The sequence below is a fragment of the Phyllosticta citribraziliensis genome, assembly GCF_038025025.1.
Source record: "Phyllosticta citribraziliensis strain CPC 17464 chromosome Unknown J3D65scaffold_6, whole genome shotgun sequence".
Taxonomy (NCBI): Eukaryota; Fungi; Ascomycota; class Dothideomycetes; order Botryosphaeriales; family Phyllostictaceae; genus Phyllosticta; species Phyllosticta citribraziliensis.
The window spans coordinates 163401-188296 of NW_027117343.1; the positions used below are offsets into that span (position 1 = coordinate 163401).

Genomic DNA, 24896 nt, shown 5'->3' on the forward strand with positions numbered 1-24896 from the left:
CGAGTCATAGCTCGGCCCACTCGTTCAAAACTGCGCTGGAGGGCGACGATGCGCAATCTTTCGCTACTGCGCTCGAGACTTTGGGGGTCAGGGAGGAGGCGGTGGAGGATGATGAACACACGACTGAGGAGAATGCAAATGGGAATGGGAATGGCAATGCAAGCGAAAATGCCTCGGACGGGAGCCTCGAGGCTGTGGATACAGAAGAAGCTCAGGCTGAGGAACAGGAACAGCAAGGGGAGGCCATTGCAACTGCCGCGGCAAATTCTGTCGTTGATGCGAATGCGAATGGGAATGGGAACGAAACTGAAGCTGATATGCCCGGCGGTTAGAATCCGCCCGAGGCCGGCACTGATTGGGTTGTTTGGGATTAAGCAAGGAAGGGAGGTAGAGGGTCATTACCGTTACTGTTGCTACCGCTACTGTTGTTTGTTAGAACTGGCTACTGCTACTGGTGGTTGCTTGTCTTCTTCTTTTGTGGGCAGTAGTCTTCTGGACAGTGTTACTGTTGAACAGTTGCTATACGAGGTTTCTTCATCGTTGCTTATGCTTCTTCTGCTCTGGGATTGCGCTTGTTGTGCTGTTATGTATGTATATGGCAGAGGACCACGCAATGCAATGCAATAGACAATGCGACATTGACCTTTGCGGAATGGTGGTGGTGGTGTTGCTGTTGTCGTAGCTGTTCAACTATCCAACTATCTATATCCATATCTCCATTGCGCTGCTCGCTCTTCACATGCCCATGCCGTTGGCGGAGCGCTCGACCACGGACGCTACGGTACGGTACTGCCCTGCCCGACCGCAAAACTACCCGTACTCTGTGGTCGCCATCCCTACGCCACAGCATATCCGCCCGCCCGCCGCTCACGCTGAGAGGAGAGAAAGGCGCGGTAGATATCGTCAAACAGCCCAGCCCAGCCATCCGTCGCGTGAGACTGGCCCGGTACGGCCCGGCCCGGCCCGGCCCGGCCCGTAGACGACGGCGGCGAAAACGACAAGAGAGAGAGACAGGTGTAGTGGTGGGTGGTGCAGCCTCTCGGAGCGCGAAGAAGAGAACAAGAAAACCGCGGAGCCAAGATGTCTTCACCTCGAAGCTCAAGGCCGTCCGAGAGAAGCTGGATAGCTTCACTGCCGGCCCTGCTGGAGTTGCTGGACACAAAATTGAAACGAGAGCAAGAGAGATGAATCCAACACAGGGGGGCCGCTTGTCAGCGCGCGCGATCGGGTGCGTCTGACGGCTCCAAGTCTCTCCGAAGTTGTCCACGCTCAGGTTCAGCGGCGCCGAAAGAGGTTTGCTGCTGGCCATGTCGACGTCGATTGGTTCGTCATGGACACGGTGCACCTTCGCCGTCGGTTTGGCCTCAACAGAGCGCATTCGCAGCTGAGCATGGCATGTCCGCGCTTGGATCCGAGGCTGCAGGCACTTGTTGCGCGCCCGGGGAGAGTTGATGCGGTGAATGGCTTCGAAAGAGGATCTGGGCTGTCGGTCAGTATTGGGCGATTTCGTGACAAACCGCGCAGGATCAGACAGGACCGTGTCGTCGAATTCCATTCACTGCTGCGTGGGGGCTTTCGTTGGCCACTGCAGCTAGATCGAGTGAGTATCTCTCTTTCGACGCTCACTGTGCAAGTTCATGGCGAGGCCAACGGCGATTGGTCACCGAGTTCTTCAACACGCAAGCTGTGGTGCTGGACTGTTCCAATGCTAGCTGAATCGCTCGTTGAGGGAGAAATGGAGGGTGTGTGGTGTTTGCTTCATATCGCAACTCGTTAATAGAAGAAAGAGAAATGGAGACGTGTTGGATGGAGAGAGACGATCATTGCCGCTGATCCCACGAGCGCAACACCCAGTGGGAGAGCTTCGGTTGATAGCGAAGCTCGCAAGTCCCAACTTTCAAGATACAGAGATCGTGCAGCTGCCAGGCATCGGGCAACCATGTCAAGTGTCTATCGGATGGCCCGCACTCATCTAGATCGAAGCCGGTATCTGACAGAAACGCAAAGCAACGCTCGAGGTGTTGTTTGTAGTCGCGGAACTCTCTCAAATCTTGGTGTTTGTCTTCGAACGTCAGGCTCTCGTGATGACAAAAAAGGACGTGTAATACGATGCTCCTTAGAATGACGTGGTCGTATAGCCATGTGTCGGCCTTGTGTGTTGCAGTAGGAATGAGCTTGAGAGCATCCAGGAACTCGGGCTTAGGCCAGGTGTCGAGGAAGATAGGACCGGACTTTGGGAAGAGGTCTTCTCTGAGTGCTGGTACCTGGTAAAAGTCCGCGACGGCCCACATACGGAAGAGAAACTTCATATCGGACGAGTCCTTTGGGACCTCACAGGATGAATAGTACATCCAGCGCAGCATGGCCTCGACAGCGACGGGATCTGCATGGCTCATCTGGATTTCGGCGGTCGATTCCTGTCGTGACGTCAAAAAAGCCCTCATCAAGTGTGGACGAGATTTACCGCAGCAACCAGATCAGTTTCCAACGACTTCGTAAAAGCCTCACTAAATCCGCAAACGATGATCCTGTGCATTCGAAGCGTCTTTCCGCTGGGAGATTTGATGTTAAGGTCGCAGAAGAGGCCATGTTCGAACAAGCTGGATCGTTGCTGGTTAGTCCTGCCGTAGTCCTCAACTGCTGGTCGCAGCCGTAAACCGGGCTACTTGCTGCCGGAATTTCTGTCTGACGGGAATCAGAGGGGCCACGGTGGTCGGGCGATCTCCTGAGCTGGGACCACTTTCGGCAGACATCTGACACGCTTGTTTGATGCTGTTCCAGAGAAAGGCTCGGTCGTTGTTTTGTTTCGATATCGTACGCGTGCGGGGGCGCGTCCCAATATACTTTTGTATACACGGAATACGCGACAGGCTGCGAGTGGTACCCTTGACATTTCCCATAGTTGCGGCCCGGCCCGCCCTCGTTGCGAATTTTGCGCCCCCATCCAGGTTGATTTTGAGACTCATCGTCTTGTCCGCAGGACCCGTGCACTTGGGCCATGGTTCATGCCCGTATCGATATCGATGCTTTCAGGATTCCGTTGGCTATGTCGTTTCACCTTCATCGCAGCTTCTTGTAGAGGTTATGATTTGAAGACCATTAGTAGTACTGAAACTTGTTTTCGCCGACCGTGCCGCAGATTGGACAGGCACAGGGGGGTTCGTCGGTTAAGATAGGCAGAAAGAATTCCGAATTGCATTCGAGGCACCGGTACTTCTTAAGCTCTCTAGCAGTGGCAATTTCTTCGCAAAGATCTCTCCAGAAGTCCGTCGCTTCAATTTCCACGAAATTTTGATTGTTCTGGTACGTCTTAAAGGACCACGCACAAGACCAAAAGGCAGCCTTCCGAAGCTCCCGTTCAGCAGCGGGCGTGGAAGAGTAAATCAGCTCGACAGCTGCGGGGAGATCATCGTCATCCAGTGGGCGCCGCCATCTTGTGCTTTCGAGGAGGTTGCTGAATGATGCCAATACGTCTTCTTTGAGCGAAGACACCTGGTAAAAGACCGATGCGATGTACACACGAACGTAGAAAACGAGCGGCTCGACAATGTCTTCTGCGAGAGAGATTTTTCCAGTGTACATCCAGTCAATTAAGAACTCGATTGCCTCGGTGTCTTCGTGCAAGATCTCGATCACGCCTGTATTGGCCTCCTGCAAAGATTGTCAGACCCTGCTGTGATCGAATGGCGATGCGGTGACGGACACGAAAGTTGGAAGAGCAAGCCTTCTCGAAAACATCGCTGAAGGCGCAAACCAAGGCCCTGTGGACTTGCTTTGTTTTGCCATTGGGGAGCTTGATTGTCAGGTCGGAAAGAGGCCGGACTCGTAGAACCTAATGTTTCCGTGCGTCAGGCCTTTGGTATCATAATGCCCTTTGGATGACCTATGCTTACGACTTCATCTTATCCCGAAAGCCCTCCGGCAGGGGTGCTGGGACCTGGTCTTCTTCCATTCCGGCTTTCCCAGGCCTAAGCCTTTTGTTTCTCGCAATTCGGAGCCTCGGGTCGGGTTGAGGGCGCTCAGAGGATTTTCAGATTCGCAGTCGACCAGCGGAAAGAGAGTCTTTGGTGTTGGGGGCGTGGAGGGATATTGATGGATGTGGTGTTGAGTGTATCGAGAGACGCGCTGCGAACGCGATCCCTGTTGACGCGCTGGTGTGGGGAACCGGGAGTGGGTCGGCTCTTTCCCCGGAGCAGCCACAGGCGGCCATCGGCTAATTTCAAACAACCTCACCTCCTCCACGACAACGCCTCGACGTATCCTTCGAAAGTCTTCGCGATGGTCTGCTACAAAAAGAACAAGTCACCAAAAAATTCCGCCGCGACAAGCAGTCGGAAATGGCGATGGGCATGACAGCATCGAGTCTACGAGCCAGCCAGCGACATGCATGCATTTGTGCATCGAACGACGCTCCTTGGCTCCGACGTGTGCTCCAATTTTTAATCGGTGCTTCAGTCGACGAAAGCTGCAGCGCTTACCAGGACGATTCCAGCACGCCGGGGCTTCAATGCTCCCGGTACTATCCCTTGAACTGACACGCCGCCACGGACCATGGCACGTCATGCACGCTTCTTTCTGGACTTGAAACCTTTCAAACAATATCATTCCAGTGAAATATCGCTAAAACCAAATTCATCGCATGCGTCACGACATCTTCTCGCCGCTTAGTTGGCAACAATCAGTCCAATGGCGGCCAGCTTCCTCTTCTGGCTCTCGTCGAAGAGCCTCGCCCTCTCCGGGTCGTCGGAAATCGGCGACCTGACCTTCTCCTAGCATGGAATCAGCAAATTCCCTCTTGTTGTTCGCTTGGACTTGATACTTACCCATTCTTCGGACAGCTTTTGATTTCTCCTGAGGAGTATGGCCTTTTCAGCCTCGGCCTTGGTTGTGAACTTGACTCTCTCCTGCAAGACAGACGTTAGCTCTGTCAATTCCATCCACTTGCCATCAGCAACATACCACAATGTACTCGGCCGTGGAAACGGGAGGGTATCTGGCAGGGTTCTTCTCGGAACACATGTGGGGAAACACCTGTTCGAGGTCAGTTTCATTCAGAAGCAAAAAAGCACAGGGACGTACGCCAATCTCGTCGTCGTAGTTGAAGGTGAAGAAGATGGGGATGCTGGTGCGGCACTCGGTGCCGGAGCGGTTGCACACGCGGTGGACGGGGCTCTTGTACAGGTCGTTGGTGCAGCGCGAGAGGAAGTCTCCGCCGTTGACAATCAGAGCGCCCTCCTTGTTCGGCACCGAGACCCAGCGGCCCTCGTTGGTCAGGACTTCGAGGCCACCCGTCGACGTGTTGTTGACAGTGACTGCGTTGTAAGCTTCCGCAAACATGTTGGGGAATCGAGAAAAACTCACTGACTTGGTAGTCTGAGTGAGCACCCATGCCGACTTCGTTGGCCCTCTCATTCGGATCCAGGGGCTTGGGGTTCTTGGCCGGCGGGTAGTACATCAGCCTGCCACTGAGCTGGCGCCTCGTGGTCAAGTGCTCGAACGCATCCTCGGGGAGGTCGAGACTCAGGGCGTACAGCTTGACGAGGTGCATCGTGAGGTCAAAAACACCGCTGTAGTACGACCGCATGGCCTCGAAGAAGCCGGGCAGGTCCTTCTCCTCGGGCCAGGCGTTCTTGACAAACTGGGCCACGGTACCATCCTCCTTCTTGACAACGGGGCGGTTGTCGGCGCTGGCATCGATGGCCTCCTCGTAGCCAAAGTTGAAGGCCTCCTTGGTCTCACGGTCCCCCTCGGCACTGGTGTAGCCGACCGACTCGTAGCCAAAGCCAAACTTGCCCCTGAGCGTGTTCTTGACCTCTTGCGGTTGGTCCTCGAAGAAGTGCTTGATCTGGCTGAGGATGCCGTTGACTGCAGTGTCGGGCACTTGGTGTCCGGTAACGTAAAAGTAGCCCTCCTCCGATGCGACCTTACGGATCTGAGCGGCGACAGCCTTGCGAGCGGCCGGGTCTGTCCAGGTGCCGGACAGGTCAATGGTGGGTGGGATGTGAATGTTGGCCATGGTGTTGCGTGCTCAGAGTTGTGGGGACTTTGTTGAATGACTGACTTGTGCAGGCTTGACAATTGCTGGGCAGGAATCCTCCTGCAATCCTTATATCCTATACCATGATGCGGATTTCAATCGTCGGGTCGTTTGTGGGGTATGGGGTAGGGGCTCGGTCACCGAGCCCTGAAACTCTCCATCGACCACCGATCAGGACACCTGATGACGCGTGTGGTCTGAAAAGGGCAACAAATAGAGTTGTGCTTCGGCTTCATCATTCGTAAGTCCGCTACAGCTTTTTCCCCGCGCGTGTCGTTGCTATCGCCGTCACTGGATTCGGAAAGATTACGCCGAGCCACCCAAAGAAGAACAACACAAAAGGGGCATCCTACTGCGAAGGATACCACCGTCTACGGCATACTACCCTCCATCATGTCCCGCCCCACAATCAACCACTTGACGCAAACGCTTCACCGCACGGTCTATTCAGCCATCGACCCGGCCAGCCCCTCGAACTCGGCGGCCGGCAAACGCGTCGTCATCAGCAGCGGCGCCACGGGAATCGGCTATGCCATTGCGCAGTCTTTTGTCACCGCCCATGCTGCTGTCGTGATATTGCTCGCGCGGCGTGCCGACGCCCTCGAGGAGGCCGCGGACAAGTTGCGCGCCTACGCCGCGGAGCAAAACACCGCGACGACCATTTGGACGTATACTCTCGACATTCGCGACGATGCCGCAACGGGGGCTGTATTTAAAGATGTGCGAAGACGGTTGAATGAGGAGGACACTACGCCCGATGGCAAGGAAGAGCAGAACCAAGACGTCGACATTCTCGTCACGAGCGCAGCTTACTTTGCACCGCACAACCTCTTCCTCTCCTTCTCGACCGAAACGCTGCGCGAGAGCTTCGACACCAACGTGCTGGGCAATGCAAACCTCGTCCGCGCGTTCCTGCGCCCCGAAATCCCCTTCATCCCCTTCACGCCCGTCGTGACGCAAGCCGCGCAACCGGCCACCAAGGCCGATCCCCCTGCCGGCGCCAAACCGCCAACGAGAGCAAAAGTAGTCCTCGACGTCTCATCCATCACAACCTGCGCTGTGGTCCCCGGCGTGTCGGCGTACGGTGCCAGCAAGTTGGCGTTTACGCGGCTGATGGCGCACCTGCAGGCCGAAGTGTCGACCGCTTTGCCGCACATTCGCATACACAGTTTCCACCCCGGCGCCATCTATTCGCCGGCGATGCAGAAGACGGGCTTTGCGCCTGATTTTATCCGGTGGGATGATGAGAGCTTGCCTGCGGGCTTTGCCGTTTGGTTGGCGTGTAATGAAGAGGCGGCGTTTCTGAAGGGTCGCTTTGTATTTGCTGCGTGGGATGTGGGTGAGATGGTGGCGATGAGGGAGCGGTTTGAGAAAGAGCCGGGGCTGTGTCGGATTTCGCTGGATGTTTGATGGAATGTTGGGCGAATATCTCACAGGTTTGCTATGCAACTTGTTTGTTCTTGTCTTGAACGAATCGACGACGTTCCATTGCGATATTATCGGGTGGTGGTGTTGGCTGATACAAAGCACTCAGTCAACTCGCCGCATTACTTCCTAGCTTCAATGCATCAATCCTGTTGATGAAGTCTTCCACCGCCTCGTCCTCGACCGGAGGCCTCAGCCCCGCCTGCACCTGCACCTCCATGCGCGACCACGCCAGCGTCAGCTGCGCATATGTCGTCCCCATGCCAATCTTGCGACCAATGCGGACTGCCTTGAGCACGAATTGCGTAGCGCCAACGCTCGTCTTCAAATCCTCGCCGCCAAACCTGAGGCCCGCGAGATCGCGAAAGGCCTCGGCGGTCGTGTAGCCCCATCTGGAGCGCAACAGGGCCGCCCAATTAGCGATGCCGCCATCGTCATCATCCTCCAGCGTCTTCTTGCGCTGGCTGTCGGTCAGGACGGAGTAGTACCAGATGCGCGCCTCGCCGGCGAGGCAGGTATGCAGCGTCTTGCGGATGACGTCGGCGGGAAGCATCTGCATGGCGATGTGCACCGCTTCGATGAAGAGATCCACGGTCCGGTGGAATGGCGAGTTCTTTTGCCCACCGAACACGACGTTGGCCGAGCCGTACTGCGCTTCGGGCAGGTTGTGGTCGAAGAAGCCGAATTCCTGGGGAATCAGGCGCAGAGGGCTTGGGTCAGCGAGGGCGCTTTGCAGACTGGAGAGCCGCTCTTCGAGTTTTCGGTTGTGGGCTTGAACGCTTTGCATATCGGCTTTCAGGTGCTCCAGGTCTGTTGTCAGACGCGCCGTTGTCTCTTCGATGGATTTTGGAGGTTCTGCGAATTGGTTTGTAAATTCTGCAAATAGTTTTGTCGGCTTTGAAGTTTCGCTCGCCTCGCTCGGCGGCGTGGGCATCTCTGGCCAGTCGATGGACACGTCGCTGGCAGAGCTCGATTTGGCCCAATCGTTGTTTTTTTGGGACATTGACATGATTGCCTTCGTAAGAAACAAGCTCGAGTTTTTAATGAAGAGGTGGAAGCACAATTGACTTCGGGCGAAGGGGATGGAAAGGTGATTGCATCTGTATTTATGTTCCCTTTTGTTGAAGGAGCGGACTGAAGCTAAAACAGGAACGCAGGACTTCGGTCCCAACGACCGTGCAAAGACGAGCCTCCCTTCGCTTCTGGGTCTGCTTCCCCCTTTGTGCCAGAGATGGATCCGTGAAGAGGAATTGTCTGCTAATTACTACTGCGGAGCAGTCTCAAACCCCCAAAAGAAAGAATGATCACGACCTGCAAGCACGGCAAATGCCGGGGCAAATGCGCCAGCAGGTGCCCTTTCAACCGCTCAGCTTGAGCGCCCGAAGCTTTTCGATGAACTCTTCAACCGACTCGTCTTCTGTTGGTGGCTTGACCTTGGCCTGCATCCCGCGCCCCAATCGCGTGTACGTCAATGTTAGCTGCGAAAAGACGGTCTCCATCCCAATACGGCGCCCGATTTGCACCGCGTAAAGAACAATATTTCGCGGGGAAGTTGTGGTCCATTTTGATATCATCGTACGTGATCTCGAGACTTGCAAGCTTTTGGAACACGCCTTCGGTCGTCAATCCCCACTTCCCGCGCAGGAGACCAATCCAGTTTGAAAGGCCGTCGCCCTTTGTGAGTTCTTCGCGCTGGTCGGCCGTCAAGATTGACGAATACCACGTGTAGGCGTCTCCGTGGAGGCAGTGCTGCAGATTATCACGGAGGACTTGCTCCGGGATCTTCTGAGCGGCATTAGCGATGGCCTCGATGAAGAATTCTACGTTGCGGTAGAGGCGCCGGCCATCCATGCCCGTCGTATAGCTGATAGGGTTGCCTGAAGAATAATCGAAGTCTTTCTGGTAAAACCCAATATCCCGCGGATCAAAACGTGTACGGGGTTTAGTAGCAGCCTCAGCCAGCGCCTCAACCTTCTCCTTCAGCTCCACAACGTCCTTGCGCAACTTCACATTATCTTCACGCAGCAAAACCAAGTCCAAATCGCGCCGTCTCTTCTCCTCTTCACGGCGCGTTCTCCACCTCCCTCGTGCCTCAAGCCTCTGCTCGCCATTCCGCTTTTTTTCGATCTCCGCGGCAGGCCGGCGCTCGGCGCCTTCACTTTCATCTCTGCCATCTCTGCGTCGTTGAGCCCTTTCAACGCGCCTGAACGCTCGCAGTCTTTGCAGTTCAGACGGCTCGCTGCTCCCAGCTGCAGGCGCGGCCGCGTTTGCGGCGCGCGAATAGTAGGCTTGAAGTCTTTCCTGCTCCTTACAAACATGTGGGTGTCCGCGTGATCCAGACGGCTCGCTACTCCCAGCTGAAGGCGTGAGGATATCCGAACCGTGCGAGTAGAAGTCGCTTTCGGAGCTGCTGTCGAGTGGTGGGGAGGGTTTGGTGGCCGATGTGTATGACGTGTCTGACATGGTGGCTGTATTGGACAAAGAACGGCAGAGGAATGGGGATGAGTTGAGCGCAGCGAAAGGGCGGGAGTGTTATGAGTGATGGATGATGAGTGGGTGCTGTTTATGAAGGAGAGGATAGCCGTTGAGGTTTTTCGCGTGCTGTGCTTTGTTGGGACTGACGCCGTCTGGAGCTAACAGATTGAGGTAGCGATTCGGTTCCAGCGACGTAAACGGAGGCACGAGTCGAGCGAGCGAGGCTTGTTTGCAAAAAGCGTGGCACACGCAGTAATGGCAGGGGACAATCGAGGAGTTTGCATATGCTTACCAGATAGATACATGATAGGAAGCATTCAACCCGCCCTAGATCAGCTGCGGGAGTCAAAGTGAGCGGTAATAGTGAGCATCCGATGGCTCACGCGCAGAACTCTAGGAAAGTATATGTGAACGACCTTTGCTACCAAGCCCCAGCGGTTCCCTTTACTTGCCGCCCTCCCCTCATCCACCAGTCAAAAAACGGGCTCACTGTTGCTACCGCTGGCACAGTCGCATCAATCCTTCCAGCAAATCCACCGGCCGACTCTCCTTCCCCCAGCCGCGGAACTCAGGGCTGCAACTCCTTCCCAAGCAAGCCCGCATCGCCCCACGTGTGAGAGAGTAGGGAGAAAACGGCGTGTTGTTCTCTTCGTCAAATTGACACCTGGATGCGCAGAGTGCCGGAACCACGTCGCCCAACTGTTCTCCTTTTGACGCGGACCACGGTACAGCAGCCGGCGTGCTCCAGACAAGTCCGTTTAAATCACATGCCGTACAAAACTTCATCTCCCCCCTGACATGGTCGTTGTGCATTTTCCGAGACGGAGAAACATGACGCCGCATGAGCGCTCCCTCACAAGCCCACCCAGTCAACCCTTCAATTGATTTCGCGAGCGCTGACTCGTTCTGTACGACGCGACCCCCAGATTGACATTGCGGACGAACTCGCTGAGCGAGGCATCAGCATCCGGGGGGCAAATCCAAACGCGCAGCGCCGGATCAATGCGCATGTACGCCAGCATCAGCTGCGGATAGATCGCGGCAATCCCGAGACGGCGCGCCTCCCGCACCGCAGCGGCAACAAACTGCGTTGGCGAAAGGGCACCGCGCCGGATGCTCTCGGGGGTGAGGCCCATTGCCTCGAGCGCCTTGAGCGCGTCGACCTGGACGGGGAGCGCGTGGGCGGCGGCCCGGTCCCATTGGCGCCGCAGCAGGTCGGCCGCGCCGTGGAGCGTGTCGCCGGTTGCGAGCGCGTTGCGCTCTGCGTCGCTCAGCACCGACGCGTGCCAGGTGCGCGCGGAGCCGGCGAAGCAGAGGTGGAGGTGTTTGCGGACGGTGGCGATGGGGATTGTGCGCGCGGCGACGGTGACGGCGTCAAGGAAAGGCTCCACGTGGCGGTAGAAGGCGACGCTGCCTTTAGAGACGACGTCGCCGGGCCCGTACTCCTCGACGCTGAGATCGGGGTCGAAGAAGCCGATTTGGGCGGGTTCGAATTTCGGACGGTGCGCCTTCGCGAGGGCTTTCTCGGTAGAAGAAAGCTTGGCTTGAATTAATTTCATCTCCACCCTCAGGAGCTTCACGTGTTCCCCTCGCGAGCTCAACTGTTGCTTGAGCCGTTCCGTCTCCTTTTTGCACTTGGCCAGTTCGGCAGCGTCGGGTGCAGCTGCTTCTTCCTTGAACCGGCTCAAGTTGCCGACCAACTGGCTCGTCGACTCGTTCAGTTGGTTCGCGAAGGTGAGGAGGTGGGCCATGGCTTGGTGGACTTCCCCAGATGATGTCGTCTCTTGGGCAGCCTCGCTGCTGTCGCTCGAAGGCGTGGGCATTCCTAGATCCTCTGGCTCAGAAAACTCGCTTTCAGAGTCCAATTCGTCTACCGTCAACATGGCTGATCTGGATGAAAGATTTGGTGTCGTGGCGACTGAAAGACAGCGTGGCAGACCCAAAAAGTGATGAAAGGTCTGGGAGAGAGGAGGAAACACAGAGGGCGATGTTGAGGTTTTATTCCCACTCCCGGTTCGTCGAAGAAGCGGACCGAAGCTAGATGCTAAAGTCGCCCCTGTCTCGACGACGCAAACAAGGGAGGAATTGTTGACAGACTCGCGGCGATTTTATCAAGGAACAGACCGACAGGCTAAGCGACCGTTCTAGCGAGAATTTCTGACGGTTCGAAGAGAAAAGCGGCACTGTTTGGCTGGAGAGGGTGTCAGACTAGGCCGGACGATGCGTCGAGCAGAAGAGACATGAGAGAGGGAACACATCGCACTCGCTCGCTCAGTCGGGCAACAATCCCACACACACCCCTTCCATGTCCCTGGCTTCAACCAATTGAACCACTGAGCGGCCTTCACCGCTTTCTCACCAGCTGAGAAACTTTGGACGACACTTCAGCGCTGATTTCGATGAGGTTTGCTGGCTAGCATGCAGACAGGAGTAAGGCGCACGTATGGATGCACACACATCATCTGCTGCATGACTGCTCTATCGAGCGCATGTACCACGACGACGACGGCGACGACTGTGACAGCAACGACAAAGGAGACCGACAGCCAGAGTAATTAATAGATGTGTCGGGATGGAATGAGAAGGGAGACAAAGAAAGAACCGGGGTAGCCGATTAGCCAGGCAGCGCATCACAACATCCCGCCAAGCAACGAGGAAACAGCATACATACAAAAATACGTATGTAGCAGAGGCACATAGTGACGAAGAGGAAGAGACGGAAAAAGAATGACCGACCAACCTCTTTCTCTCTCTCCCTCCTGCTCTCGCTGCACCGTCGCCATCACCACCAGCCATGTCCTGTCTGTCAGTCACTCACCGCAGCCTCTCTAGCAGCTCTACTGTCAAAAGACAGCATGCGCACTCAACCGGCGCCCGCAGCCATTCACTCAGCCAGCTAGCGACTCAAACAAGGCTGAAGCCAGCAAGAGAAAAGGAAAAAATGGCCCAGTCGAGTCAGCCAGCCAGCCAGCCAGCCAGCCAGCGAGCCGCTGCGTCAAGACAGACAGACGCGTCAGACCCGCGCGGTCTACCTTTCATTCAGTCCAGACCGGTCAAGTCTAGACAGGCAGGCAGGCAGGCAGACACACAGGCCAGGGGAGCAGCGGGCGGGAAGGCGGGCGGGCGGGCGGACGGACGGACGGGTGAGACATTCGGATTCGAACAAGCACACACATCCAGATAGCTGCCGCGCCTCTGTCCGCGCCCATCTGCCGTCTGGCCACCCGCGACAAAAGAGTATCAGTACACGCAGACACAAGTTGAGGCCGATGACGCCGTGTGGCGAAGGTACGTCGTGCTGAAGCCATGGCGGCGGCCGGCTTCTTCGCTGACCTGAACGGTTGGAGCGAGCGCTCGAGGCTGTCTGTCGAGAGCATACGCTACGGCGGCGGAGACGGAGCCGCGCAGATTGAGAGGCTCAAGATACTGGACGTGAAAGAGACCTGCTCGAAGTTTACCGTCTGGTGGACAGAGCAGATGCGCACTGCTGCCTGACTGCGTCGTGAATGTTTCCCGCGGGGCCATTTTTCTGAATGGCTGGTTCGCTGCCTATCCATTTTGTCTTTGGACAAAGTCAATGTACATATCAGCAGCAGGCAGGACGAATCAAGGGCACCTCGATGCCGTCCGTCAGTCAGTCAGCGTCAGCCTCAACGCGCCAAGACAGGTTAAAGGCGAGTGGGTGCCAAAGGCAGAGCACGGAGGAAAGGAGAGGCCCAGTCGGCAGCACTGCCATGGCCTGCCACGCCATCCCAGCCCGGTCGGTCGCTCTACTGCTGCTGCCACGGCGGAAGAACCCAAACCCAATCACGCGTTAGGTGCCGGGTACGACGCTTGATTGGGCCCGGCCAAGGTATGTCCACGCTCGACTGCCGACTGATCCCAAGCGGTTCGCAGTCGAGAGCCGGCGATTTGGGTGGCGTGTGGCTCGTGTGCGGCTTCTCATGAGTAGCTATACTCGCGTATAAGGTGGGTCTAGTCGTTCCGTTATTTTTGCATCCGCGCGAAACTCTGCAAGCAAAGAGGCTCGACGATTTGGAAAGAGGCGGTGGCGTGCGCTGCGAGAAGCGCTTCCTATCGCGGTCGTCGATGCGAAGGGCGTCGAAATTTCCCGGCAGAAATCGATGATGACTTGCCGGACCAAAGGCGACCGAGCTGTCCACAGCACTCTTCGTAAGCACAGGCGCGCGCAGGCAGCGAGGGGAAATAGAGTTTGGACATGCACGTCCAAGGAGGCAGCCTCGCTAGGTAAGCTGGCAGCTGCTGTCCGTCTGGCTTGTGAAGAAGACCAGGGGCAAACCTGCTACTGCAGCCTGTCAAGGACAGAATGGCCATGTTCAGGGGTGCGTGCGCTGTAAGCAGACGTCTGTCGTGGATGCGAGGCAGCAAGACGTGTGCATGGACATTGCTGTGGCTTTTGTGAAATGACTCGAGGAACGTGGCTCGTCTCCGATGAACCCATTCTGTTCGATTGCCCAAGCCAGAGCTACCATATTCGGAACCGTGCGGGCAGGGTCGGCGGCCATGGTGAGGTGCGGTCGAGGGCTCCTCCCTGCCTGGCTCAGGAGAGAGGCTCAAGGCGATCGGGTGCAGCGCGACGTCCATGGAGGTACCTGGCGGGACCGTCGACAAGAGAATGGTCCTGCGACATGTAGGGCCGTGCTTGGGTGGCGAGTATACAAGAGCTTGGACAGTGGTGTGGAAGAGACGTGGACAATGACAGGTTGTCCTCAAACCGTAATTGCATCACAGGGACACAGCACATCCGCTGCCACGCCTCGGCCCGCTACAATCTCTCCGGACCTGACCCCCGCCTGGAGCCGGTCGACGTGATTGGTCTGTGGCGGAGGTGCAGCTCCGGCAGTCTGTTACGCCCTGCTGGCGTTGCTTTGCAGTCGGCAAAGTCCAGACGGGTGCAGCGCCAATGAAGGCTCTTTTTGTCCAAAGATGATTCTGCAGGGCAAAGTTAGTGGGATTCGCTGCCGCGTCGCGCTGTGAGCCATCCTATGAGAGCCGGCGGACGTGTAGGGAGCAGGGATGTTGGGTAGAGTAGGCTCGTCCAAGGCCAGGCGCGTGCTCACGGCCGCGAATCGAACGGGTGCGAGCGGCAGCATATTACAAGGTTTAGGCGTTGGTGTGCCTGGACTGGCTCCCTCAGTGATTACCGACGAGAGCCTGAGCCGAGCGGCATGGCATGATGTTGAAGGAACAAAACAACGGCAGAGATGCGGGGCAGAGCTAAAGGCCCACACGAGCGAAGCAAACAGAGTTGCTGCGTGTGGAGCATTTGGATGCGGCTGGCCAGGAAGCGGACCGACTGAGGCTCTGTTGGGGGTTGGAAAATGGAGAAGTGTCTGCCTGAGTGGTGAAGATCTGGAGACGAGCGCAGGGGACCAGATGCCGATCATGGGTCCGTCTGGCCCCACAAGTGGCCGTTGATGCGGAGGCACGAGGCTGAGTCAGTGGCTAGGTGGAAAAGTAAGAGGGCGAGGCTGTCAGGGAAGACCCAGCGAGTGGAGGATGAGCCGGCGGCCGCGCGAACCTTTGAAGGCGGGCGACGTATCCCGGAAAGACCCCTAATATCAGAGGGCATCTGCAGAGGACTGGGATGGCCAGCACGTCATGACGGGTGCAACGATGTAGATGGTTGCTCGATTGGGATGGTTGGGCGGACTTGGTTGGGTTGGCGGAGCCTCAAGATGGGCAGCGGAGGGCAAAAACCAAAAGCGAAAAGCAAGCAAGCAAGCAGGCAGATTGGGCATGTTTTCCGGGTCGCGATGATTGGATTGCGGGATCGCGCGAGGCCATTCAGTCGAGTGAGTCGTCAGCCTTGGCCAAAAGCAATGGGCTGGGTGTGTAGGGAAATGTCGGAGGATGAGGCTCGCTCCCGCAGTCTTCAGCCGGGATGTGGCGGAGGACATTGTGAAACCAGTGATGGAGGGCGCTCGGAGGTTTGGAGTTTCATGGGGGCAGCCTGGACGCGATTCAGCACATGCGCAGAGGGTAGGGTAGTAAAATGCCGCGTTTGCTTGGGCGGGTCAGGTACGTACCGTACTGAGTGAGAGGGGAGGTGGTACGGGCTGGGCTGGAGTGAGACGCGGGCGGGGCGACGATGGGTTGGGCACAGGTCGAGGAGAGGTTGACGAGGAGAGGAGAGGAGAGGAGAGGAGAGGAGAGGAGAGGATCAAGAGTCGAGAGTCGAGCGCTGAGATGGATGGAGTCGAGGAGGGAGTCGAGTCGAGGAAGAACCAAAGACATGGTGGTGGTGGTGTTGTGTCAGGTCAGTGCTGTTCCCTTCCCGCTCTCCGTCCGCACCGATCGCTGGAGCCAAGCCTTATCATTGGCCCGCCGCTATCTGAAGCTCTAGCTGCTGGGCCGTCCCCAAACAGTCAAAGGCCGCCCCCAGCACCACCTCAGTCGCTGTCCCCACACGCCCGCCGCTCTCCCTCACTTTACCTTCTTGACCTCTACTCACCTACTACTTTACACTCCACTCCGCTCCACTCCATTCCTCTCCCTCCGACACCACCACCACCACCGCATCGCATCCCCATCGCTGCCCGTCGCCTAGCTGCGTCTGCATTGCCCGCCAGCCTGCCCGCCTGCCTGCCTGCCTACCGCTTGAAAGCTCAAGCCGCCGCACGCCGCACTACCCTACCCTACCCTACCTGACGCCAGCACCAGCACCAGCACCCGTCCGCCCGCCCGCTACGCTGCATCTCGCTCCACCTCACCTCGCCTCGCCTCGCTTCGCATCGCGACCACGCCTCGACAACCTCGTCGTCCTCGGTCAGTTAATCCACCGCCGATCCTGATTCCGCCATCCATTCCCGCTGCATCATCGTCGACTTTTGGCCCAGGAGCATTCCAAAACGCCTTCGCATCGCCACCGCTCGCTCCCTTTGTCTCGACGCCAGACTACGTGCCGTCTTCCTCTTTGACCGCGCGCAACCACCACCGCAGCGGAAACCACAAAGACCGACATGGCCGCAGGGCCTCCATCTGCTAGCACCAGTCCATCGCATCTTTCGCCAAATCACTTCCTCAAGGCTCAGTTCAACGGCTCGTCGCCGCCAAAGTTTCCCTTCTCGACCACCACCATGACCGCCGACGTCTTTTCGGCCACGGCCGCCCCTTTGTCCCACGGCTATACTCTCTCACCCATTGGCGAGCGCGAGTCTCTCGAGAATGGCACCTCCCCGCTTTTTGCGCTCCCCGAGCTCGAGTCGTCCATCAGCAATCCCGAGACCAAGTACACCCCCACAATTCTCGTACGCAAGCTGCCGCGCAACACCAGCGACGAAGCTGTCCGCAGCATGCTCCTGTTTGCCAAGGACCTCCTCAGTACTGAAGTCGTGAGAACCGACTTCCCCGAGGACAAGGGATACTCTACCGCCCTCGCCCGGTTTAGGTCCATCGCTGGAGCCGAGGACGCAAGAGAAAAGCTAAACGGCAAACCAAACGCGGCCAACGATGGCAAAATGGTTGTGGAGATTCTACCCTCTGGAGGCCTTCCCGCCGTGTTTGGCGCTCGGCGGAACACGGTTGACGGCACCGCCAGCCGTCAGACGTCGGGATCGAATTCGTCGGCTGCCTCGTCCACCGGTCGCCAATCTTCGCGCTTCAACGGTACCTTTCAATCCCTTGAGAAGCTGTCTCCACCGAATGGCGCCCTCGGGAACGGTGACTTCTCCCTCACCGACACTGGTCTGTTCAGTCCCAAGTCACCCGTCGCCAACCCCTTTGGAGAGCGTTCCCAGAACCTCAGCAAGCAACTCATCAACGATGACGCCGGCGACGACGAGACCAACGAGTTGATCAAAGACCCGGTGGCCTATGCGAGAAGTGGTCAAAACGGTCCGACTCACCTGGGTCGGCGCACCACAACCCCGCAGCTCCCCGTTTCGCGTTTCGCCAGCTTGTCTCTCAACACGACTAGCGGCACCAACAGCTTGAAGTCGCCTCCGCTGTCTAGCTTTGCATCTCCCCGGTCGGTGGCGACGGTGCACTCCCCCGGTCCACCAATGTCGGCCATCTCGCCAAACAACGTGCACCCCACCATGGGCTCCTTGGGACCAAACTCCAACTACCAGCTGACTCCTCAGCACTACCAACGGCACAATTATCCTCCGGTCAATCCGGCCGACCAAAACCCGCCTTGCAATACGCTGTACGTGGGTAACCTACCCATGGACACGTCCGAGGACGAGCTCAAGGCCATGTTCTCCAAGCAAAGGGGATACAAGCGGCTATGTTTCCGCACCAAGGCCAACGGGCCCATGTGCTTTGTCGAGTTCGAAGATGTCTCCTTCGCAACCAAGGCCTTGAACGAGCTTTACGGCCACCCTCTGCACAACAGCGTCAAGGGCGGCATCAGATTGAGCTTTTCCAAGAATCCGTTGGGAGTTCGCACCGGACAAAACAACAACAACAGTACGTCGACTTCGTCGATGACTTCGCAAAACACCGCGCCCGGCATGGGCAGCGGCTTGGGCATGACTCCTGGCGGCTTTTCTACGGCCACGGGCCCACCTCCCGGACTGGCACCTCCCGGCATGACCTCGCCCGTCGGCGGCGTCGGCAGCGTCAACGGGAGCTCCAGCTTTGGCATGTTCTCCAACGGCAGCTTCGGCCTCTCTGGCAACTCGATGAGGTCGCAGCCTCTTTCCGGTGGCATGGCGGCCACCACCACCAGCGCATTTGGCGGAATGAGTAATGGCTATTCCGACTACATGATGGGGCGTTGAGAAAAAGACTGATTTTACACTTGTTTTTTCATGCCACGCGGACGCGGCGTTCGTGGGGAACGGCGTTGGGCTGCCGCTCCTTTTCTTGCACACCTGTCTTACCTGTCTTTTCCGAGTCATTTCACGGTGTTTAACCACGTGTATCCTTTTATGCTGGAATGGGTCCTGGTCACGGCGCGACGTACTTTCAACCACCCTCTCCATCAGGTCATCTTGGAGGTGGTCTCCTTTTAGCATACAGCGATGATTCCCCCCGTGCGTTTTTGGCATTCTTCATGGTCTGCTGTCGGAAGCGTTGATGCATTGTCGGGTGTTCACTAGGGCTCCCATTGTTTCCTTTTCTCTCCTGCCGCGTCGGCTTGGACGCTTCGAGGCAGAGACTTTCTTCATGGGCCTGATTGCTGGGTAGGAAAAGCACGGTCGCGAGAGCTGTGGCATCCTCATTTATCGGAATGGGAACAAAGGGACTCGTAGCGACTGGTTTTTTTCTTTTTCTCGTTATTGCTTCCGACAGCTGCCATGCCCCCTCCAGAGAATCATATTGGCAACATTTTTTCTTTTCTTCCTTTTTCTGCCCCTCTCACTAAAAGACCGGTCATCTAATATCCAAAACTGCCAGGCGCTGGATCGCACATGTCGAGGCGCTTCGAGCTGCTGCATGACGACGGGTGTTGCTGTTTCCCCAACACACAAGCGGCACATTTTCGCGAAACCAGGTTGTGGGGCGCGTCTGTTTGCATGGGACTCGTTTTCTCCGTTCTTCAAATAATGCTCCCTCCTTTTGTCTTGTTCTGTGGGTCGTTCCTTCGTCGGTCGTTGGTGTGTTGCGAGTTTGTTAGCTTTATAGAATATGGACTGCCCTTTTCTTTGCACTCTGCGACTGCCGTGGTGCTGAATGTGGCAAACATGTGCGCGGATCTACTCGCTGACGTGCGTCTCGTATGTGTTGACGTGTCTGGGACGACCGCGGGTGCCTGACGATCCAGGAACTGGCTTCCGAGCCCTGCAGTGAAGTCATTGCCGTCCTGAAGGCAGAGGCTCATCACGTGCGCCCCTCGGCTGTCGCCGGCGTTTCGCCGACGCGAGCTACGGGCGGGAGAAATCTTTGCCAACCACGTCCAACAACTCCGTCAACACCACCTCCACATCAACCCCATCAACGCGTTATACCCTCTTCCCTTTTTGTCATTGTCATCAATTCCTCTTTCTTCATCCACCGCTGCCCACAAAAGTCTCCACCATGGCCTCGCGGCCTTCATTCTCCCTCTCCGCCTCCCTCTCACAATGCGTCCGGACACAACGCACCTCAATAGGCACACAAGCACAGACGCGGCCCTTTTCACAATCATGTCGACGAGAGAAGCAAACGCTCCTACGACGAAGAATGTGGGACTGGCTTCGGGGACCCTTGGGCACGGCGCTGCGCGACCCCATAGCGGGCGGCACAAACTACCTCAACGCATACGACCTGCGCTCCGGCGTGCTTCGGCGGACGGGCAAACCACGGCCGCCTCCTGGCGAGACTATCGAGCCGTCGGCAACCGCTCTAGACCTCAGGCCTTTTCCGCAAAATCCTTCTTTTCCTAGCTCCCGGGTGCTGAGCGAGGAGCTGCGGGAGAAGATTTACCAGAGCATCGAGGTGGAGAAGCAGTCGATACAGGACGTGTGCTCGACGTATGGCGTGACGCTGCAGCGGGCGGCGGCCGTGGTGCGGTTGAAGGCCTTGGAGAAGAAGTGGGAGCAGCAAGTAAGTCGCCTCTGGTTCCATCACCCCTTACCCAATGATGAGACAAAATACGATTAGTCTTTCCGACTACTCCATGGAGACACTTGCCTATTTATTCTGAGCACACAAATTCCCCCTCAATCAATTCAACGTGGCGTGGACGAACAGCACCGCTAACCAGGCCCAGGAAAAATTCCTCGCCAAACCCTACTCGCGCGCCGTCCTCGACATGCTTCCCAAGACCGAGCTCGCCCGCGACCAGCGCGACCAGCAGGACCACGAATCGACGGCCGACCTGCCCGTGCACGCCGCGACCAAGACGCAAATCTTCTGGCCAGCGCCCGAATCGAGCCACTTCACGCGCGCCGACGCGGCCAAGATCTTCGACAAGGAGCTGCTGCCGGCCGACGAGCGCATCCCGATGCCCGAGCAGATCGACGCGGCGCGCGACCAGCTGATGGGGCTGTCGGCGCGCGAGCAGGGCGAGCGGCACGTGCAGCGCCTCCAGGCGCTCGAGGCGCAGCGCGCGCAGGAGAAGAGCGCCGCCGAGGCGAAGGCCCGCGCCGTCAAGCGCGTGCAGGGCCGCCGCTTTGATTTCAAGTTTGAGGATGTCAGCGTCGATGATGCGGGCGTGGATGGCAAGAGCCCGGATGGTGTCGGTTGGCGCTATGGCATGCCGCACGAGGACCGCAAGAGGGGCCAGTACAAGCACCCCAAGCGCGTCGAGGCATAGTTGGCTGTGGTGGAGGGATGCTGGCGGGCTGGCTGGCTTGTTTCCCTCACTTCTCTTCAATTGTTCTATAGACCCACCTACCACGCGCGCTCTTTTTCTGGGCGCGTACGGCATGGCATGATGACATGAGACAAGGCGACGTTGCCATCACTCGTCGCTCCCGTCTCCTCGATGAGCCGGCCGTCTTTTTAAATCACACTCCATTACGTCGACGAAGTTGATGACCTCACCTTGTCTCTGAATCTCTATGCCTTTGGCCTCTTTCTTTCCCTCTCGCCTTCCTCTGCCTCCCTCTGCCCTCTCTCTCTCTCCACGCGCCTCAGCCGTTCGCTCCCCGCGGCCCTGTTTGCCTCGTACACCCTACCCTGCCCACGTCTGAATGACTGCGGCTGCCGCTGCTGTGGCAGTAGCAGCAGTACCGGAAAGCAGCGAAAAGTGGAAGATTCTCGACGAAGTGAAGTGAACTGACGCCCCCCTTTTTTCTTTCTTTTCTTTCCTTGGAAATTCCTGCCACCCCCCCCGCCTCCTCTCTCTGAGCAGCAGGTCTCGCGCCCGCATCGCCCTTGTCGCCAGCTGCGCGCCCGACTGTCGCGCCGGCTAGCTTCGCTGCCGGACGTGCTGTGGAAGACTGTCGCTGCCGCCGCTGCTGCTGCTGCTGCTGCTGCTTAGGCAATGTCAAATGTCGAGGCCTGGGCTTCTGCGGCGAGCAAGGCAGGTGCGCGGGTGAGCTCGCCGCCGCAACGCGTGGGGTGTCTCGTCAGAAGAAGCCGCGCGGCGGGGGCCCTTCTTTCTTAAATGTAGCAACAGTAGACTTTCTCTTCGTCAGTGAACTTTCCGAAAGACCATTTATCAACAAACCCACTGCTCGACTCCAGTAGCTTGGTGTTTGTTCTCTTCTATTCTGTTCAGGTCTTTCACATGCGTGCGTCGAACGAGCTACGTTCCGGTCAGTCGGCCCTCTGGCACCTCACTTAAGTTCCACGGTCACATCGCATCGCCCTGCCTTCTCCTTTCTCTCTCCAGCCCGTGCGAGCGCCTCGCCAATCCAAACGACGCGAACGCGCTTGTGATCGGGCCATATCATCTGTCCGGTGGCGGCCGGCGTGGCCCAGGCCCTCCTTCCTCTCTTACAGCCCATCGCAGAACAATGAGATGGTAAACCGTCATTTCTGTAAGGATCGCGCCGACCTGACTCCTTGTACTCATCCATCCCACCGGCGCCAGCAGGCGCGGCAAACCCAGTCAGCACCCAAAGGCTCAATGTGCTTGCTTGCATCCCATGGCGAAATCTGCTGGTTTCTGGCATGCTGGATTGGATTGGATTGGCGCAGTTCGTTCCAGCAAGAAGCGAAGCCGGTGCGTGCCGCTGTTGACGTCGCGCTGGAGGTGCTAGAAGAGGAAGTCGTGCGGCGGCCGCTTGTTCATGAGGTATGGGGGGAGGGGGGGGGGGGGGGGGGGGGGGGGGGGGGGGGGGGGTTGTTGAAGGCGGCGGGACCCGCGGTTGCGTTGCCTCGGAGAAAGCCCCTAACGGACTACCATGCCAATCACAACTGACGTCACGTCACCTACATCGGACGGGAGTGAAGCGAGGGCCAGCATCTGAAAAAGGGGTGTCAGTATACGGGCAGCCTTTCTGGACGGTTGATGGTCAGGAACGGGCAAGGTACCTGGTAGTTTGCGGTCGGATTTCGCCACATTCAGTGGTGGTTTCTCCGCACGCTGAGTTGGTGCTCAGGTCAGGGACGGTGCAGGTCAGGCTTTTCGCGGTTTGCGGTCACGTCTCGCACGCTCGACGATGCCCAGGAACGGCGTCAAGTCTCAGATGTCGGTGACGGGGCTCGGTGCAGTGCTGAGTCCCTCTCAGGGCCAGTCACGCTCAGGAGCGAAGGAGCGCGACTCGTCGAACGTGGTAGAAGTGACGGCGGCGGCGAGATGCGGCGAGCGGCGACGGTGCTGGCGAGAGAGGATTGCTGCACTGACTGAGAGGCGCCAGGTTGCTCAAGTGGAGCGGAAGACATTCGCGGGAGGGCTTATAGTCAGGTGGGAGGTGTGCGGTGTGCTATGGCAAGGTGGATGAGTCGAGAGTTCGTGTTATGACACCAAGCGGCGGCGAAGATGTTGATGGGAGGTGTGCTGCGCGCCGGCGACGACGACAAGACGTGCCGGTGACTTGCGGGGTTTGGCGAGCGCGCGGTCAGCACATCGCCCTGGGCACCAGGCTCACTACTTCAGATGTCTGGTCTGGCAGTGCGCAGTTGGGCGAGTAGGTAGGCGCGGTGGTGTGTCAGTTCTTCCAAAACGGGGGTCATTCTTTGCGAGGAGGGTAAGGGGTCAGGGGGCAGGCATTCAGCGGCGCAGTCTCAGTGAAAGCAAGCAACACTACCATTGCACACACCTTGCTTTTGCGAATCTGTATTGTTTCTTACAGGTAGGCTTGATTGTCGCGCAACGCGTAGGACACGCCTCTCCTCTCGCAAACGCTAGAATCTGTCCTGCAATGTAGAGCGCCGGGCACTCCCGCCGTTCTGCAATATGTTTTGCGATGTGAGCCTGAAGGCTTGTAGACCCATGCGCAGACCCATGCGCAGTATGCTGTCGACCAGTTCGACAATCGTGGTAAAGGGCTGCGATGGCATGGCTCCGGACAGTTCAAGAATACCGCTGCGCTATACTCTTCGACATGGAAAAAGGGGGGTTTCCGTTGGATGCGGGAGTCGCCCTCGTAGACCATGTGGATGATGGCCCGCACCGCAGCAGGCTGTGCTGCGTGTAGGTCAATGCCGTTCGTGTCGACTACTTCGCCTTCTATCAGCAGCCATCAGGACAATGTTCGACGAAAAGGAAGGACTGGTTGCAAACCGTGGCTCTATTCGCGGAGTCTAAAGCCTTGCAGAGAACGTCGTTCCGAGAAGTTCTGAAAATAAACGATTGCTCCAGGAGGCCAGGTACGCTCTTCATGAAAGGGAAAAGGCATATTGGTGGAGCTGACCGACCGACCTGAGAAAAGGCGCCTAGCCGGTTCCTCTGTTGACCAGGATGCACGCATGGCGCAGATCAATGATCCTGGAAAGAGTTATTGCCCCCTGAACGACCAACGGCTCCGGTCAACGACCTTGCATCAACGACAGCTTAATTCACAGAATTTGCAGAGGCATGGGCCGTATGGCAAGCTTTCTGCCGCTGTTGAAAGCATGATAGGGGAGAATACGGTTTGGCCCTACAGTACTGGATGCAGAGTGAGTGGCTTGAAAGGGGTGCATGCGAGCGAGCATCTTTCGCTTCCTCCCGCGAGGCTTGCAGGGGGCTACCTAGCACCGGACTTCCGCGGAAAAGCCAAACCTCAACGTCAACGGGCATGGCACAGTGGAGGCCGGACTCACGGACGCTAGGCACGGTCGAAGCAGCAAAAACAGCCACAGTGGGAGACAGAGGACGCGAGCGCAGTGATGAGGGCGTTGCTGATGGCGTGCACCGCGCTCGTGCGTGGTGGACTGACTGATGACGGACGAACTGCACACGACGCACCCGGTGGAGGAACTGCATCATAGCCGTTGGGGTGCGGGCGGATGTTGAGTGCGTGGAGATAGCGATGAGTCAATTCCGCGCGGGGAATAAGAAAACGCTCTGCTTGGAAGCTTGATCCCTGGGGAATTCCCTTGCCATTTCGAGGCGCCACCCGAATGTATTGTACGGGCTTTGCTGAACTCATAATCCAGACGTTCGACCTGGGCTCCTGTGCCTTACTTTGCTGTC

At 57.5% G+C, this 24896-nt stretch overlaps 12 protein-coding genes across 12 annotated transcripts; 4 read left to right on the plus strand and 8 right to left on the minus strand.

Moving 5' to 3' along the window:
• Positions 1–264: 264 nt before the first annotated feature.
• Positions 265–1688, minus strand: J3D65DRAFT_354558 (uncharacterized protein). The gene has a single exon (XM_066795579.1). It carries the CDS (start codon positions 1553–1555, stop codon positions 584–586), a length of 972 nt encoding a protein of 323 aa, XP_066654951.1. The 5' UTR covers positions 1556–1688; the 3' UTR covers positions 265–583.
• Positions 1689–2044: 356 nt separating this feature from the next.
• J3D65DRAFT_667530 (uncharacterized protein) lies at positions 2045–4553 on the minus strand (the record flags this gene model as incomplete). The annotated part of the gene is made up of 5 exons (XM_066803026.1): positions 2045–2062; positions 2109–2417; positions 2465–2600; positions 3215–3651; positions 4479–4553. The coding sequence occupies 5 exons, from the start codon at positions 4551–4553 to the stop codon at positions 2045–2047; spliced, it is 975 nt and encodes a 324-aa protein (XP_066654952.1).
• A 394-nt stretch (positions 4554–4947) lies between these two features.
• J3D65DRAFT_553631 (uncharacterized protein) lies at positions 4948–6016 on the minus strand (the record flags this gene model as incomplete). Its single annotated transcript, XM_066797143.1, has 2 exons — positions 4948–5312; positions 5362–6016. The coding sequence occupies 2 exons, from the start codon at positions 6014–6016 to the stop codon at positions 4948–4950; spliced, it is 1020 nt and encodes a 339-aa protein (XP_066654953.1).
• Positions 6017–6223: 207 nt separating this feature from the next.
• Positions 6224–7509, plus strand: J3D65DRAFT_354539 (uncharacterized protein). Its single transcript, XM_066795578.1, has one exon. The coding sequence runs from the start codon at positions 6431–6433 to the stop codon at positions 7445–7447; it is 1017 nt and encodes a 338-aa protein (XP_066654954.1). The 5' UTR covers positions 6224–6430; the 3' UTR covers positions 7448–7509.
• A 338-nt stretch (positions 7510–7847) lies between these two features.
• On the minus strand, positions 7848–8521 carry J3D65DRAFT_623484 (uncharacterized protein; the record flags this gene model as incomplete). The annotated part of the gene is made up of 1 exon (XM_066800161.1): positions 7848–8521. A coding segment is annotated over exon 1 (618 nt), but the record flags the coding sequence as incomplete, so codon positions are not given.
• A 342-nt stretch (positions 8522–8863) lies between these two features.
• Positions 8864–9925, minus strand: J3D65DRAFT_602864 (uncharacterized protein; the record flags this gene model as incomplete). The annotated part of the gene is made up of 1 exon (XM_066798159.1): positions 8864–9925. The coding sequence occupies one exon, from the start codon at positions 9923–9925 to the stop codon at positions 8864–8866; it is 1062 nt and encodes a 353-aa protein (XP_066654956.1).
• A 755-nt stretch (positions 9926–10680) lies between these two features.
• On the minus strand, positions 10681–12275 carry J3D65DRAFT_354700 (uncharacterized protein). Its single transcript, XM_066795580.1, has one exon. The coding sequence runs from the start codon at positions 11818–11820 to the stop codon at positions 10807–10809; it is 1014 nt and encodes a 337-aa protein (XP_066654957.1). The 5' UTR covers positions 11821–12275; the 3' UTR covers positions 10681–10806.
• A 1309-nt stretch (positions 12276–13584) lies between these two features.
• J3D65DRAFT_354704 (uncharacterized protein) lies at positions 13585–14958 on the minus strand. Its single transcript, XM_066795581.1, has 2 exons — positions 14238–14958; positions 13585–14092 (listed from the first exon to the last, which is right to left on the minus strand). Exons 1-2 carry the CDS (start codon positions 14540–14542, stop codon positions 13708–13710), a joined length of 690 nt encoding a protein of 229 aa, XP_066654958.1. The 5' UTR covers positions 14543–14958; the 3' UTR covers positions 13585–13707.
• A 142-nt stretch (positions 14959–15100) lies between these two features.
• Positions 15101–16044, plus strand: J3D65DRAFT_623488 (uncharacterized protein). The gene has a single exon (XM_066800162.1). It carries the CDS (start codon positions 15376–15378, stop codon positions 15997–15999), a length of 624 nt encoding a protein of 207 aa, XP_066654959.1. The 5' UTR covers positions 15101–15375; the 3' UTR covers positions 16000–16044.
• A 721-nt stretch (positions 16045–16765) lies between these two features.
• J3D65DRAFT_354711 (RNA binding protein) lies at positions 16766–19001 on the plus strand. The gene has a single exon (XM_066795582.1). It carries the CDS (start codon positions 16921–16923, stop codon positions 18682–18684), a length of 1764 nt encoding a protein of 587 aa, XP_066654960.1. The 5' UTR covers positions 16766–16920; the 3' UTR covers positions 18685–19001.
• Positions 19002–20068: 1067 nt separating this feature from the next.
• Positions 20069–21143, plus strand: J3D65DRAFT_553963 (mitochondrial 37S ribosomal protein mS45; the record flags this gene model as incomplete). Its single annotated transcript, XM_066797159.1, has 2 exons — positions 20069–20431; positions 20598–21143. The coding sequence occupies 2 exons, from the start codon at positions 20069–20071 to the stop codon at positions 21141–21143; spliced, it is 909 nt and encodes a 302-aa protein (XP_066654961.1).
• Positions 21144–22110: 967 nt separating this feature from the next.
• On the minus strand, positions 22111–22449 carry J3D65DRAFT_602868 (uncharacterized protein; the record flags this gene model as incomplete). The annotated part of the gene is made up of 1 exon (XM_066798160.1): positions 22111–22449. One exon carries the CDS (start codon positions 22447–22449, stop codon positions 22111–22113), a length of 339 nt encoding a protein of 112 aa, XP_066654962.1.
• Positions 22450–24896: the final 2447 nt, after the last annotated feature.

Coding starts and splice junctions, on each gene's coding strand:
- J3D65DRAFT_354558 (XM_066795579.1), bottom strand. CDS start 1,555: ATGGAATTCGACGACACGGTCCTGTCTGATCCTGCGCGGTTTGTCACG.
- J3D65DRAFT_354539 (XM_066795578.1), top strand. CDS start 6,431: ATGTCCCGCCCCACAATCAACCACTTGACGCAAACGCTTCACCGCACG.
- J3D65DRAFT_354700 (XM_066795580.1), bottom strand. CDS start 11,820: ATGTTGACGGTAGACGAATTGGACTCTGAAAGCGAGTTTTCTGAGCCA.
- J3D65DRAFT_354704 (XM_066795581.1), bottom strand. CDS start 14,542: ATGGACGTCGCGCTGCACCCGATCGCCTTGAGCCTCTCTCCTGAGCCA. Junction 14,093..14,237: donor TTGACAGGCTGCAGTAGCAG/GTTTGCCCCTGG, acceptor TGCTGTGGACAG/CTCGGTCGCCTTTGGTCCGG.
- J3D65DRAFT_623488 (XM_066800162.1), top strand. CDS start 15,376: ATGCGGAGGCACGAGGCTGAGTCAGTGGCTAGGTGGAAAAGTAAGAGG.
- J3D65DRAFT_354711 (XM_066795582.1), top strand. CDS start 16,921: ATGGCCGCAGGGCCTCCATCTGCTAGCACCAGTCCATCGCATCTTTCG.